The following is a 14,860-nucleotide window of genomic DNA, read 5'->3' as shown; positions in this document are numbered from 1 at the left end:
ATACATGGTTGCGGGAGGCCTAGAGCCTATCCAAGGAGACTTAGGGCACGAGGCAGGCACATGGACAGATTGTCAATCCATCGCAGGGAATTAAGAAATTATAAGTAAATAATTAAATAAAAATTTCAGGGCTAGAACATAGTGATCCTTTGCCCCTTTCTGTATACACCAGTGTGACCAATCACCAGACAGGAATGTATTAAAGGAAATGCACTGTTTCCTGGAAGCTGTGTTCCCACCCATCCAGAGGGCTTTAGACTTGACTGTTACTGAATTTTCAGAAGGTCTCCACATTTCTGAGGTGGTTATAGCATTAACAATCAAGTAAGTCTAACTGTTTTAAACTACAGATTGCAGGTTTACATTTATGCTTTTAATATTATGTATATTATGGCCTTATTTTGACGGAAGCAACTTATGGGTAAGAAAATATATTATTTAATAGTGTATGAAAGTAATTGTAAACAACATGTAAAAAAGCAGTGAGAGGTAGAGTCAAAAGAGTGAACAAACTTACTACAGCTAGAGTTTCCGTAACTAAGCGGTGTGTGGTTAAAAAAAAAAAAAAAAAACTAAGACCACGACAAACAGCTCTGTAATGTGTAGAATCCAATGAGAGTATAGGAAAAAAGGACAGACGCGTACTCTTTAACTAGAAGATTTCAGATCATGATAAGTGCAATATTATAAAGTGCAGTATAAAAGACACGTGCACTTAATTGTTATCACAATTATACATTCATAATTTGAAATTAGGTCTAAACGTAGATTTGGATATGTAAAAAATCTAGCATGCATACCACAGACATTATACCACTGTATAAGAATGTTACAATCTATGTAAACTTGTCTATCTATGGATTTTAACTAGCCTACCTTGTGCTTGAAGACATGCTCACTAAGCTGATTCATTGCTGTTTTCATGACATCACAGTTAATTCATTAATCATGTTTTGATTATTGGTTTTCTTTGAACAATATATAATTTCCTAATTATTCTGTTTTGATACTTTTTTGAGGAACTGGGCATTATTTTGATTTCTGGAGTCCGCAACTAAAGCCGATGCTCTGCTAAGTTTGACTGCTATACTCTCAACAGAAACATTAATCTGCAGTGATGCATCCTCTGTAGTTTATGTTTAGTGAAAACAGCCATGCCAACTGAATCAGTCACTGAAACGACAGCTCTGCAGTTTCCCACACTGCCTGTGGAGAGTTCTGATGGACTGAAACGTCAACACCTTGAAGACATACTAACTGGCAAGGGTCCACAATATGACAGCTCTAAGGCCCCAGCTGTTTCCCAGGCTTGCTTGGAAGTAAACGTGGCCTTGATGCTTATGGTTTTTGCTGGATTTCTCATCTTGGTTCTGCTTTACTGTGTTCTTCTCCTGCGATACAAACTGCGTTTAGCTCAGGCAGGAAATGCTTTGGAGTACTTCAGCTTCTACCACATGGCAAACTACAACCTGAAACATCTACATGAATCCTCAGGTTTGCCTTCAATGAACATCCATCCCCCTGTGGAGGTGCCTTCTTTTTCTACACCTCCAGCTGTGGTTCCAATTCACGCGGTCTGCCCTCCACGCCTCCCTCCACCACTTCCACTTTCATCTCGACCACCCTCGATTGTGCCTCTGCCGCCCCCCATCATCTACACTACTCCGCCCAGCCCTAAGTCTGACGCAGAGGTATATTCCCGCATAGGTACTGTGCTGCCCCACAGGCACTCGAGCGTGAGTCAGACACAGGTGGTTCTCTTTGAACACTCATCCCTGTGACCCATTGGGGAAGAACTCTGTCCTCTGTCTCATCCATCAAGCTTTTGCTAAGAGACTGCCTTTCAAAGTCTAGTGATTCAGGTAGCTTTTATGTTATAGATTTACTTGTTTGTTTGTTTCTTACTTTCTTTGTTTAGAAACTTGCATCCTTAGATGTAACCTGTGGTACTACTACATCTCATCCATCTCAGCATTGACATGACTATGTGTTGCAGCTTTTCTGACCATTGATAGTAATATTTCAGATTTATTTGCTACTTTAGATTGACACTGAACCATGAAGGTTCTCATAGACAGGTGAAGCTTATAATCTCCATGGCACAAATATTATGCCTTAATATCATCACATACCATCTTGAACAGTGCTAAGACATAACTGTTCATTAGGAAACAGAAAGTTAATAATTTTTCTGTTTTGGCACATCCAATAACGTTTTACTCCTCTTTTAACACAGAAATTTACCAACAACTGTATTTTTGTATTCATGAACTTATGCTATAGCAGCCCAGTGTAGTTGTTTTACCAACCTATCATTTTCTTTACACTGCTTGGGCAAAAAAAAAATGTTGTTTCTTTTACTCTTACCTATCTTTGACTATGTTGCACAATGTGATTTCCAATTCACCATTCCTCATGTTCCCTGAAACTCTTATTTACAATTTGAGTCCTGGAATGTGCCCATGATACCAGGAAAGAGAAACTTCATTGATGTGACACTCTGGTCATTCAGTACATTAAGGCTCTCACTCTGGAACAGAGTAAATATGAAACTCATCCTATCATGTGACCTTTTTCCATCTTTTCAGTCCATTCCTTATGCTCACTAGCAAATTGAACAAATGTTTTTTCTTCATGGCCACACACCTGTTAGGTCCCAATCTTGTGAGGTCTCATCACATTATACATATAAAAATGCCCTTGCTTTCATATTAAACAACTTTACTAAGCGTTTATATAATCTCTATTCATATTTTTTTTTTCATTCGACCACATTTCTTTAAATATTTGGCACATTGATGATTCAGCAATTTTCTTTCAGGTTTTAATAATATGTCTGTCAGTTCTTTACCCAGGAGCTTTTCTTTGCTTGATGCAAGCCAATAATTAGATTTTTGTGGAACAGCAACTTTTTTTAGCCAGGTAGTGTAATTAATAAGAATTTAACATCCCAGAAACTTTTAGGAGGTTTATGGGGCTGACACTGCATACTCCTTATGGAAATTTTAAAGAAAAATCTCTTTACAGAAAGCTTTTTCATTAAGTCTTCGCTGCTGATATGCAATCACATAAGCTGAAGCTATATATATATAAAAAATAAAGGGAACACTTAGTCCCAGTTTGACTTGAACCATGCATACACATATGAGAGTTGTTCAAGTCAAACTGGGACTAGGTTTTTCATTTATTTTATATATATATATATATATATATATATATATATATATATATATATATATATATATATATATAATGTATGTATTACTAGGACCAGACACTAATTTATTTATTTTTTACAGCTTTATTCCTGACTTGCATTTGCTCCAGTATGATCCACTTATTTCCACTTATTTTGTAACTCTGGCTTCATAGGGTGGGATTTCCTGGAGAGCTTTTCCACTGCATTCCTTCTCACTTCCTCTGTGGAATCTTAAAGGAGAAGTTCAGCTAAAATTCCAGATAATAATATGTTTTTAGGTCTAATGCCAACTTCCTACTTATATTTTAATTTTGGAGTATGATGTAAAAGAAAAATTTAAACTGTTTTTGTCCATGTTTGTAGATACCAACTGAAACTATACTGTCATACCATGGCAAAATCCACATGTGAGAACTAAAATCTACAAATTTAATAATGTTTTGAGTTTATGACCAGTTTGTCTGCAAAAGTTAAAGAACGTCATTTAAATGCTTTTACTTACATGTTTTTGGCCAAATGTGACATAAGTGACCACATTACATAGCAATACATAATGCATCCATAAAGAATCAATCACATTGCTTCTTTCTGTCATATGATCAGTGAAGCAAAACTACTGGATGGGTAAAATAGTGCTTGTGGGTCGAATGACCTAAATGCATATAATGGACTTTTTTTCAAATGCTGAAGCCAAGAATTAGAAGGAGTCTGTTCAGAGATAGACAAATCAGCCTGCTGTGGATATATATATATTTTTTTTATTAATTAGTTGACAAAATAATCAGCCCCCCTATAACAGATTCAATTTTACTTTGGTAGCTGACCGCAGCCTTATCATACCCCTGTGTTGAATAAGATGGGGAAGTGGCAATTAAAACAGAAAGTAGTCATCTAAAAAGTCTCTTTACTTCGTACTATATATATATATATATATATATATATATATATATATTTTTTTTTTTTTTTTTTTTTTTTTTTTTTGCATTAATGATGCCCTCACAGATACACCCCATACTATGACTGATACTGTCTGTGACCAAGAGAATATGACAGCTGTTGTTTCCAAGAACTGCACCAGTTTTGTTTTATGGTGGGTCCTATTATTATTTGAAATGTGGACTCGTCCGGACCACAGTGTGCCGCGGTCCATTTCAGCCCAGAAAAGACTTTGACTAGACAGTAGATATAGATGTACTGTATGCCTTCCTTAAACCGTAAATTGCAATTGTAAATGCAGTGACAAATGGTGTTAATTGACAGAGGTTTACAAAAGTGTTGCCAAGCCCTCATCATAATATCCACTATGCACCCATGATGGATTTTAAGACAGTAATGTTTGGGGGCATCTGAGATCACATTTTCATAAGTGGTTTACACATTGAAATTTGATGGGTTTCCTTGAATTTCTTAATGATATTGTTTACTAACATTTGGGAATTTTATCATGAAAGTATTAGATGATTTGTTGGTGCAACTGTTGGCTGCCTCGTCCCATCCTTACTCTGGCATACTAGCATACTGTGTGTGTGTGTGTGTGTGTGTGTGTGTGTGTGTGTGTGTGTGTGTGTGTGTGTGTGTGCATATAAGAGAGAGATATGGTGTTTGTGTCATATTTTGTCGATGTCTGCATCATTTTGTTTATGCCTGTGATACTGCATTTGAAATTGTTTTTAAAAATGTTTCCTTTCATGGCCAGTGAGCAAAGGCTGTTTAATCCTCAAGGCTTTCTAAAATAATAACAGATCTATTGTTCTTCCTTCTTTTCTGTTAAAAAAATCCCCACCATGCACAGGCCTTTCAGTTTGGGACAGGGGACAGCAAGCCTTCATCTAACAAAACCTTTCAGTAAATCATCAAATACTGGTCTGGGTTTAGTTGTATATTTGATGTAAAGCCAGGAGAAAATGTACACAGCTGTTTGATTAGATCAGGTCCTGACAGATCTGAGAGCTCATCACCTACTCCCAAAGCACAATGCTTGATAATAGAGCAATCTGTCTGCCTCAAATAAAGCATGTTTCCTTCAGATGAGAAACGTTCCAACTGACAAGTTTTCTCCTCAATAATACAAAAACTAATTTTGCCTGGATAGACCGTGGCTCTTTCCAGTATCAAGAATGTGAACTTTGGACTTTGGTGTTTCTTTTTGTCAACTAAGAACAATCCCAAAAGACACAGTTACAAAGAGCACACCTGTAAACCATAAAGCCAAACATCACAGTGCATTAATTCAGCCTTTGATCACTTTGTGCTGTATCACACACACAGACACACGCTTGGTTTTTGACTTTCACACATGAGCAAACACAACTAAAGCGATAAAGTTAAAGGATGTTAAGAGTGGAATATCCAATGATTTATATTATGCTTTTTGATGTTAATTTTCCATGTATTTTAAAAACATTTAGTGTACAGATGAACTAATTCCATGTTAAACTAAAAAACTACAGAATGTACAGTGGATCCTCGCATTGCGAGTAATGCGGTTTGCGAGTGTTTCGCAAGATGAGCAAAGATTTTTAATAAATTTTGATTTGAAAAATTAACAAGTCTTGGTTTATGAATATCGAGTATTATGTATCATGCGCTTCTTGTTTTGATCACAACTGAGCCATTGTTTTTTCTCTCTTTTGCGCTGCGGAATTGTGCGTCTCTCAGTGGTATAATCAACATCCGTGCACGAGTACTATGGTTTACTATAACACTGTGACCAAGTGTGTGTGCATAAAATTTGTTTTTTTGTGTTTGTGTGCATGTGTGTACAGCGCACATGTACTGTTATAACACACATGTGTGTGCGCATGTAAAGTAAAAGCCTCATTAGAGAGGTTAAAGATCCATTTTCTCCCTCTCTCTGTATCAGCCTGCACTGTGTGCGCACGTGCCATTGGACACCGTGCCCCTTCACACACACACACTCCTCCTTCTTTCACGTTCACACACAAACTCTCTCTCTCTCTCCCCGTCTCTAAGGAAAACACTGCTCAGTCATGATCCTTTTCAAAGGTAAAGTGCAGGTTAACTTGTTTTATTTTTACTTTACAGCAGTGATTCCATTAGTATGTGCTCACGTGAGTGTCATTGACGATGTTCCTCGTTAATTTTTCCGATAAAACAGTATTTCCGTTAATGTGTGTGTGCTTGCGTGCGTGTGTGTGTGTGTGTGTGTGTGAAATTCAAATAAGAGAGGAGGAAGGTTTACTGTGTAAGATGAGAAGAGGGAGAGGGGACGGTCTGATTCCTCCTCTCCTCTTACTTTAGCTTCACACACATACACACTTACACAGCGCCTGCGCACAAAAACGGAAACACTTATTTGTCTGGATTTTTTTCTACTTTTTTTTAAGGTAAAGTGGGTGTTAATCTGCTTAATTTTTACTTTATATTTTCTCATAATTATTTGTATGTATTTATTTTTTCAGGGCTGTGAAATGAATAATTTGAGTTTCCATTATTTCTTATGGGGAAATTCGCTTTGATTTATGAGTGTTTTGAAACACGAGCACACTTCCAGAACGAATTATGTTCGTAATCCAAGGTTCCACTGTAGTATGAATACCACCTCATATCCACTTTTATTTTGTACACATGGAATAAAAGTAAATTACTTTTTGCATACCACTGTTTTATTATAAATTCTTTGGTATTACTGTAGATGATTCCCATCATGCCATGTCACATGACATAAGCACTCAAAAATTAAGGCATTACACATTCAGCTTGATTCAGTATGTCTGGTGGCAAAACTTACCTAAGTCCTGGGTCCCCTTGCAAGAATTAAACTCATGACCTTCAAACTATAAGACTGACCTGCTACGTACCTACTGCACTAACAAAACAAAGCAAGGGCAAGGTGGGCACATATGAATCAAATGACATGCCCTTTAGCGTAATAGCTAATTGTGTGTCTGAATTACCTGAATATTTAGAGGTAATGTCTTAAAAGATTTTAACTTGCTTCAGTGTGTATTTGCTCACAATGCCCTATTATTAGACTGGTGTGCTACCTACTGTGCTAACAAGGCAAAATGCAAAAAACATATAAATCGATCCATTGACGCTATAGCATAATCTTACTTAATTGTCAAGTAATCTGGTGGTGGCAAAACTTATTTGAATACTAGCTCCGCTTGCGAGGATCAAACTTACAAACTTCAGATTATGAGACTGACACAATACTTACTGTGTTAATGAGGCTACAAGCAAGGGCAATGTGGCCTCATAAAAATCAATAGTGTTCACTAGAGGTATTTTCAGCTACAGTCCAGTAATCTTCCCGAATTACATGAATATTTATAGGAAATGTAAATGTACAGGAAAAGATTTCAACTTTGTGTGTAAGGTGGCAAAACTTATTTGAATCCTAGCAAGGCTCAAACTCCTGTCCTTCAAATTATAGCCTGATGCACTACCTAAACTAACTAATCTACACACCAGGTCAAGCTGGGCACAGAAAAATAAAACAAATTCAGCAGAATGTGTGTACTGTGTTTCTTTAACTAAATTTGGGACATTATTTTCTTTATACAAAAATTAAAATGCTGTCATGAATAGTTGCAGATGTAATGTGAGGACAAATGCAGACATTTGTTCTGCTTTGGAATATAACAGTTACTGGCCAGAAACAAGAATAGGAACATGAAACGAAACTGATTATGGTATAAACAAAACTTGTAAGAGACAACACAGTACAGAAAACAGAAGGCTTACATAAAACTATTGATGACATTGACTGACATGAGACAGGACTGTGAAGAAACTTCAATCACAAAACAAATCTAAATGTGGACCCAACAAGGCAAACCTGAAAAGGGGGTTTATCACTAGGGACAACACTAACTTCTCTTCCTGGATCATCATGCACCTAAACATCTCATGTCTCTCTCTCCCATGAACTCCTTCTTGCCATCAGATTATGAGACCACTGCCCACAAAGTCCAATAACCTTGCCAAGGTTGCCATAGACCCTTCCCAAAAAAAGTTTCTCGGGACCCATCCACTACATCGAGATGTCAGTTAACACATATCACACCAGACTAGACTGTGAATGAGAGAGCTACAACCACATTGTTAAAAACAGAGTTGCATGTCTCACTTCCATCCAAATAACCCAGCTGCTAGTTCTCATTGTGTTAGTTTTCATGCAATGTTAGTGTCAATGCTAACACTGTTAGCATTGACACTAATAACAGTGGCAATGCTAGCAGCAAAAAACAAAAAAAAACACAAACACAACAACTACAATGGCAAACTTTAACATGGTTTTTGCTAGCAGTTCTCCTGCTTTTATCATTAATAGAAAGCATTTGAGTTGCCTATTGCATATTGATTTCATTTTTTAAAGATAGCGGTTAGAAACTTTTAGTTGGTCAAGATAATCCTGACCCATGACGTGAGCATTTTGTTTGTTCTGGCCCAACAAAGTGTTGGTGCTGCTATTAAACAGTTTTTTCTGTCTGAGGGCTGGTGCAAAAAACAAAGAACTGGTTCAAAATTGGGCACTGGCTTTAACATAGTTCCGGAACCCTCCTTGTGGAAAAGGCGCTCTATATCTCCAATAAGGCACACCTGCAGTAGAGCACCACTAGGGAGCAATACCTACAAACACCACTTTCAAACAGTGGTGATGACAGTCACAACCACCACATCAGCGGAGACTCTGGAAAAAGATTATGCATTAATGATGTTCATTTTTACAATTTATATGATGTAAAGCAATACCCATGTATTGCAATGGTATTGTGACAATCAGGGACAATCTAATCATTCTGATTCATACACATTTTTCACATTTCATAAAATTTTTTAAATATAATTTTCATACATTTTCTTTTGATTGTGTAAAGCTGCTTTGCAAATATAACTGAATTGAATTGAATTAATGTGTTAATTTCCCCAGATCTAATTATTTGTACAAGAAATGTTTTAATTAGTTCTAATTTTGCAGTGACATCTTTCTGCCACTGAGGGGGAGTAATGTCCCTCCTGCCTCCCCACAAAGTCTTCCTACAAGCTCGTGTTATTGTAAACAGGCTAATAATGTACTATTCCAGAAAGCAAGCTTAAATAAAAACTAGCATTTTACTAAACAAGTTAACAAGAAACTGTGCATCATAGCATCATAGTAAACATATCTATGTTTTAAATCTAAATGCTATTATAATCTATAACTAACATTATGCAGGATTTACTTCTGTCCAAGCAATCTGATTGGACGAGAGGCATTCCACTAATGGTAATAATAATAGTAATGATAGACAGTAACAGCACTGGGACGTTTAAATACAGTGTATTTATCACTCCACGCCACGGGTGTTGTACTAATCGTTAATCACACTAACTGTGGGTCTCTGCATTCGTTAAAGCAGGTCTGTACAGTCCGCTTTACTGGAAACGAGGGAGAGGAACTACCTGCCAAAACCCTAATTCTAAAGCTGTCACAGTTATGATACGATATCAGTATGTCATCTTAAACACTTTGTCTCATTAATAATTGCTTTTAAGTCTGAATTCATCCCAGGAGAGTAAGAGCAAAACTTACCAATGCTGCAGAGGAGAAGTTCATTTAGATTTACAACATTAAAATTACCAATTTACAGCACCTCAGAATAAAGTTATTATGAAGGCTTTACAAAGTTGCAGACACATCAATATAAACTGTAAAAAGGACATTATTGCATATTTTGGATGCCTTCAGCTTTGATTCACAATGTAAAAAGAAATAAAAGGAGAGACCATGAAATTAGAAGGTGTGTCCAAACTTGATTGCTTTGTCACTTATCAGAAATGTACTATTTCTTATTAATATCATATACAGTATTATATGTACAGTATCCATAAAATCTTAAAATGAAAACCCAAATAGCTTTGAATCTGTAGCCAATCAATACTTTTATTTGTCCTCTATTAATTCAGCTCATCAAATTACATATGGATTAGCAGCTTACATCTCTGAAGCAAAGCGAGTCTTTACAGTTGTTGTCCAAAGTTATTTAAAATTTGTAGCACATGTAAGAATTGGAAGGAATGAGACAGTTGTTGCGGAAGCACTTGACAGGGAGATGTCAGTGTACTGCATTGTTTAACAAAGTGCTTGGCTGGAAAAAATAGGCTTAAAACAGGTGACAATTGATGTGGATAGGGAAAAGCATACAGCTTTACATCATAAAGTCAGGATTTGAAGGAAGGAAGTAAGAAGGTAGAAGTTAAAATGAGCAGATGAAAATGGGACATTCTGAACAGAGATGTTACAAACACAAAAAAAAACCTGTGAAGCTGTTTTACCAAAGGCAATAAGGAAGCAGCTTTCCAGAGTACTGCTGGTAATTGTCAAGTCTATTTAAAGGTCTATATAAAAAAAGAGAGAGAGAGATCAGTGCAGTAACATGTTTTGAAACAGATAGGCATCTAAGCTGACAAAAGTTATAAGCTGAACACCATGAACACAGCATTTTTTTCCCCTTCCCCCCTATATTTCAATATATTTGGTAATATTTTTATTATGCCATTATTTGTACAGTTTATTTTACTAGTTAAATTGATTTTCTTTCATATTTCTTTTTATTAATATTTATTTCTTATATATAGTTTTTATTTTATTTTTAAGGTCACTGGCGGTCGTACAAGCATTTCACTGCATATCGTACTGTGTATGACTGTGTATGTGACAAATAAAATTTGAATTTGAATTTGAATGAACAAGGAGGCTTAACAAATTACAGTACCATTATAGTATACAAACTAAGTTATTACTTTTCTTATTACCAAACAGGCAAATTATTAACTAACAATCATTTAAGCAGGCTAACCCACATAAGCATTAGGGGAAACACACTAACCCAAAACTAGCATATTGATAAAAAAGCTAACCCATATCCAGCATTATAGTAACTCCGTGAAATTTATTATAACAGACTAAAAATATATAGCCATAGGATTAAATTAAACAGATGCACTGTACATCCTGTTAGTCTTTCAGCTGCTTCCATCAAATGGTCACCACAGCATACTATCCAATCCACACACAACTCGGCATAGGCTCCATGCTGGATGTCCTTCCTGACCCAACCTCCCATTTTTTTAGCCTGGCTTGGGACCGGCACTGCTTTCAGTGACTGGGGTTTGGGCATTGAGTGGGAATTGAACATGGCCCTTGTGCAAAAAAAATCATCTTAAAAGCTTTAATCTTGTAAATAACCTATCTCACTGCAGAATGATGAACCCCAAATTGTTTGGAAATGGTTCTATCCTTTTAGGATTGGTGTGCAGCAACAATTGCTTCTCTAATATTATTGCCCCTTGGCATTGTGTTAACATAAACCTGAATGCTCCAAAACAGGAAAATGTTAAAACTTTTTATTGACATCTACAGTACACTCCTTCTAATGATCAGTTAATTAAGTGGTGATGATTAACCTCTTGAATGTTTATTTTGTTTCATTTTTGCTTCATTTTTGTTAAATAAATAATTGCATGGTAAAAAAAAAAAAAAAAAAAACGTATATGTTGTTTTTCCCTTAGGTTTTATCTGCCGAATACTCAAACCCACTAGGATTTAAAAAAAAATTAGTGTTTTTGCACAAAAACACATATAATTAAAAGATAGAGGACTTGTTGTTTTACAGTTTCGTACTATATGTTCCCAGTAATATATTGTAATTTTATAAATTCATTTAACATCTTTCTTATAGCAGATGGCATTTACTACAAATACGATGAAGATTAAGTGTAAACTAAATTGCACTCCATTTGCTTTATTCAGCTCAGTTTACATTTTAGGCAGGACCTTGAGCATTTAAAGGACTTAACCATGGCAGTATAGGAGGACCAGGATGTGAATGCACAAACTTCTGATCACATTTTTGTTACAGGCTATAAAACTGAGCCATATCACTAGACTAGATAAATGGATGGATGGATGGATGGATGGATGGATGGATGGATGAGTAGTTTATTAATTCCAAAGGAAAATTGTATAATTTTATAATTGTATAATGACTAGCTTACAAGCATTCAATTATCAATTAAAATGTAAATTAAATAGTTAAAATTTATAGCAAATGTTTAACAGGGTACAAGTTTGAATTATTATAGTGAATCTGGCTTTGGTATTAACTAATTTTTTAATTAGTGTGCATATATGTGTCAGCTTAAATAAATATGTGTGTCAGCTCAAACAAAACAGATCACATCATTCCGTTTAATGCCAGGGGGTACATTGATAGACTTTTTATCTCCACCTCTAGTTCTGCAAAATAATCACACACCTATTTCTGATGCATGGCAGCACAAATCAACAATAATGCTTTGAAAGGTAGATGACTTGAAGTGAAGGAGTTTGCTTCCTTATAAGCCTTTATCTGCCTTCTGAGTGGGTGGGAAAGGAGCATGTTGGGTAATCGGGATCAGATAAAAACAGAGACAAGCAACACATTTAAAATATTTGGGAATGATGCATGTAGGTGATACAGTACATAGTGCTCCATCCATTTTACAGTAAAGTTTCCAAAAATCTTGGTGCAAATCACTTTGTATTGTAAAAAATAATAATAATAATAATAATTTCAGTGCTGTTGAATTCTAAAATCTGATTGGTAAGAAGGTGTTAATTATCTACAACAGATGTTGAAATAATAGTTCTGGCTGTATATCAAGACTGGTTTATATTTAAGCCTTTGTTTTAATTATGTTAATGTTTCTATGGTAACAGCTCATTCAGTGACTTGTATCGTTGATGCAGTTATGAATGGGTGACTTATTATGTACAGATGGATTATTTTATTTTAAATGCTATTTATTATTTTTTTATTACTTTTTTTTATTTATTTACTAAAAGTATTGATATGGTGAAGAGAATTAACATTTATGGAAGAAGTCTCTTGGGTATGTGCTTTGTACAGTAAAGCTGTAATGTTTAGTTTTATAGGACAGACAGTCCTGTAAGCTGTGATGTTTAGTTTTATAGGACAGAGGCATTTGTGCTTTGCACATTTTTCATTTTGACAAAGATGCTGTTTTTGTCTTTTTGACTTCAACAAAGAAAAACAGTGGAGCCTGGTGAAGGAATAACTGTCTGTAGCTTCATACAATCTATATCAGAAGCTACTACTACCTTTCATGGAATTTTACATTCTCATAGACTTGCCACAACATTAAATGTAACTATATAAAAATGAAAAAGTATGACTGCTTGTTTATTTAGCATGTCCTCGTGTGTTTTATTTGGTTAAATTTGGAGCACTATGAGTCTACTCCTCATTTTGTGTGTAGACCCCACGGCCTCTGTATTTGTCCAGTTGGTGATGCCCACGTGACACTCTGTCTATTGTCCTGGGCTTTTGATCAGATAATTGCCCCTCAAACCTGGAGTTTTCAACCTCTGAGTGTCACTATGGAGACCGGCATATCTGCCGGCTGTGTGGAGTGGCTTTTAGTGGTTTCAGCTTGACCGATAGAATGACTTGGGAATATGAGCTCTGCTCACCAATATGAAATTTTCCAATATGAATGAATGTATGTGACATATTATCCGCTGGATGAGAAAAGAATGATTTTTAACAAAAATGCAGCATAGAATAGAATAGAATGGAATATGCACACAAAAGAATGCTCTATAGACACACTATAATTCTACAAAGATTACATTTAGAACTTTTTTGTGTTTAATGTAGTCCTCTGCAGTTTTAATTACTAAATGGAAAAATATTATTTCACTTGATTATGTTTTTGAATCATGTATGATGTGAAAAGCATGTGATGGTGTATTTCTCCAAGATACCTGTAAAATCAAGTAAATCACTATGAATAATATGTGACCTAGTCTGTGAAAACCCAGATAATGTTTTTTTTTTTTTTTAGGTTTAATATTTTCTGCATAAAACCATTCTATAAAAAAGACTGGGTAACATACAGAATGATATAATAATGTGGAAAAAAAATATGGAAAAATAACTTGAAAAATAAAAATACTGTGGAAAAAGAATCATTTAAAACAATTTTACATGATCAATGTTTTATATGTCTACTTTAATGATTAAGGGCCATGTGTGTAAATTATTTAATAAAACTACAGATCCTTTGCTATCCAAGGGTCCTTGTGTAAGGTGTACATACAGTATGTCTGTGTTTGTATATGTTTTTTTTTTCTTTGTGGTTTGGAAATTTCTGTCATATAAAACACACTAGACTAATTTAACATATTTCACATAATCTTTATAGGAAAACCCCATGCTTAAATACAATAAATACTAATATGATGGAATATATGTGTGATGGATTGGCACCTCGTCCAGGGTGTACCCTGCTTCATGTTCTAAGTTTCTTATAGGCTCCAGGCCCTGCACGACCCTGTATACAGGGGAAAGTAGTATAGAAGATGACACAATGAGATGAGATGAATTTTTTTTATGTGTTGAGTAATTCTTATGCTATATAGGTGGTTGATGGTGTATTGCTATTATCCCATAAGCAGCTATCTGCCAAGGTGATGTCACCGGAGGATATTGTAATTGCTAGGACAGTGTCACTGTTTAGTCGTAAAAGAACGACACCTTCTCAAGTTGAAAATAGTATTTAAAATTCATTACTCTTAAACATAAGACAATAACAATAACAATAAAGTTTCTCTGCTAGCTCCTTAAAAAAAGGTTAAGAGATTATTTT

General features: G+C 35.4%; 1 protein-coding gene across 1 annotated transcript; it reads left to right on the top strand.

Annotated features, from left to right (window-relative positions):
• Positions 1 to 258: 258 nt before the first annotated feature.
• Positions 259 to 3,073, top strand: LOC128507817 (uncharacterized). The gene is made up of 2 exons (XM_053478934.1): positions 259 to 324; positions 1,020 to 3,073. Exon 2 carries the CDS (start codon positions 1,155 to 1,157, stop codon positions 1,779 to 1,781), a length of 627 nt encoding a protein of 208 aa, XP_053334909.1. The 5' UTR covers positions 259 to 324; positions 1,020 to 1,154; the 3' UTR covers positions 1,782 to 3,073.
• The last annotated feature ends 11,787 nt before the right edge of the window (positions 3,074 to 14,860 follow it).

This window comes from Clarias gariepinus, chromosome 19 (assembly GCF_024256425.1).
Source record: "Clarias gariepinus isolate MV-2021 ecotype Netherlands chromosome 19, CGAR_prim_01v2, whole genome shotgun sequence".
NCBI lineage: Eukaryota > Metazoa > Chordata > Actinopteri > Siluriformes > Clariidae > Clarias > Clarias gariepinus.
This window is presented reverse-complemented; position numbering and strand designations above follow the sequence as displayed.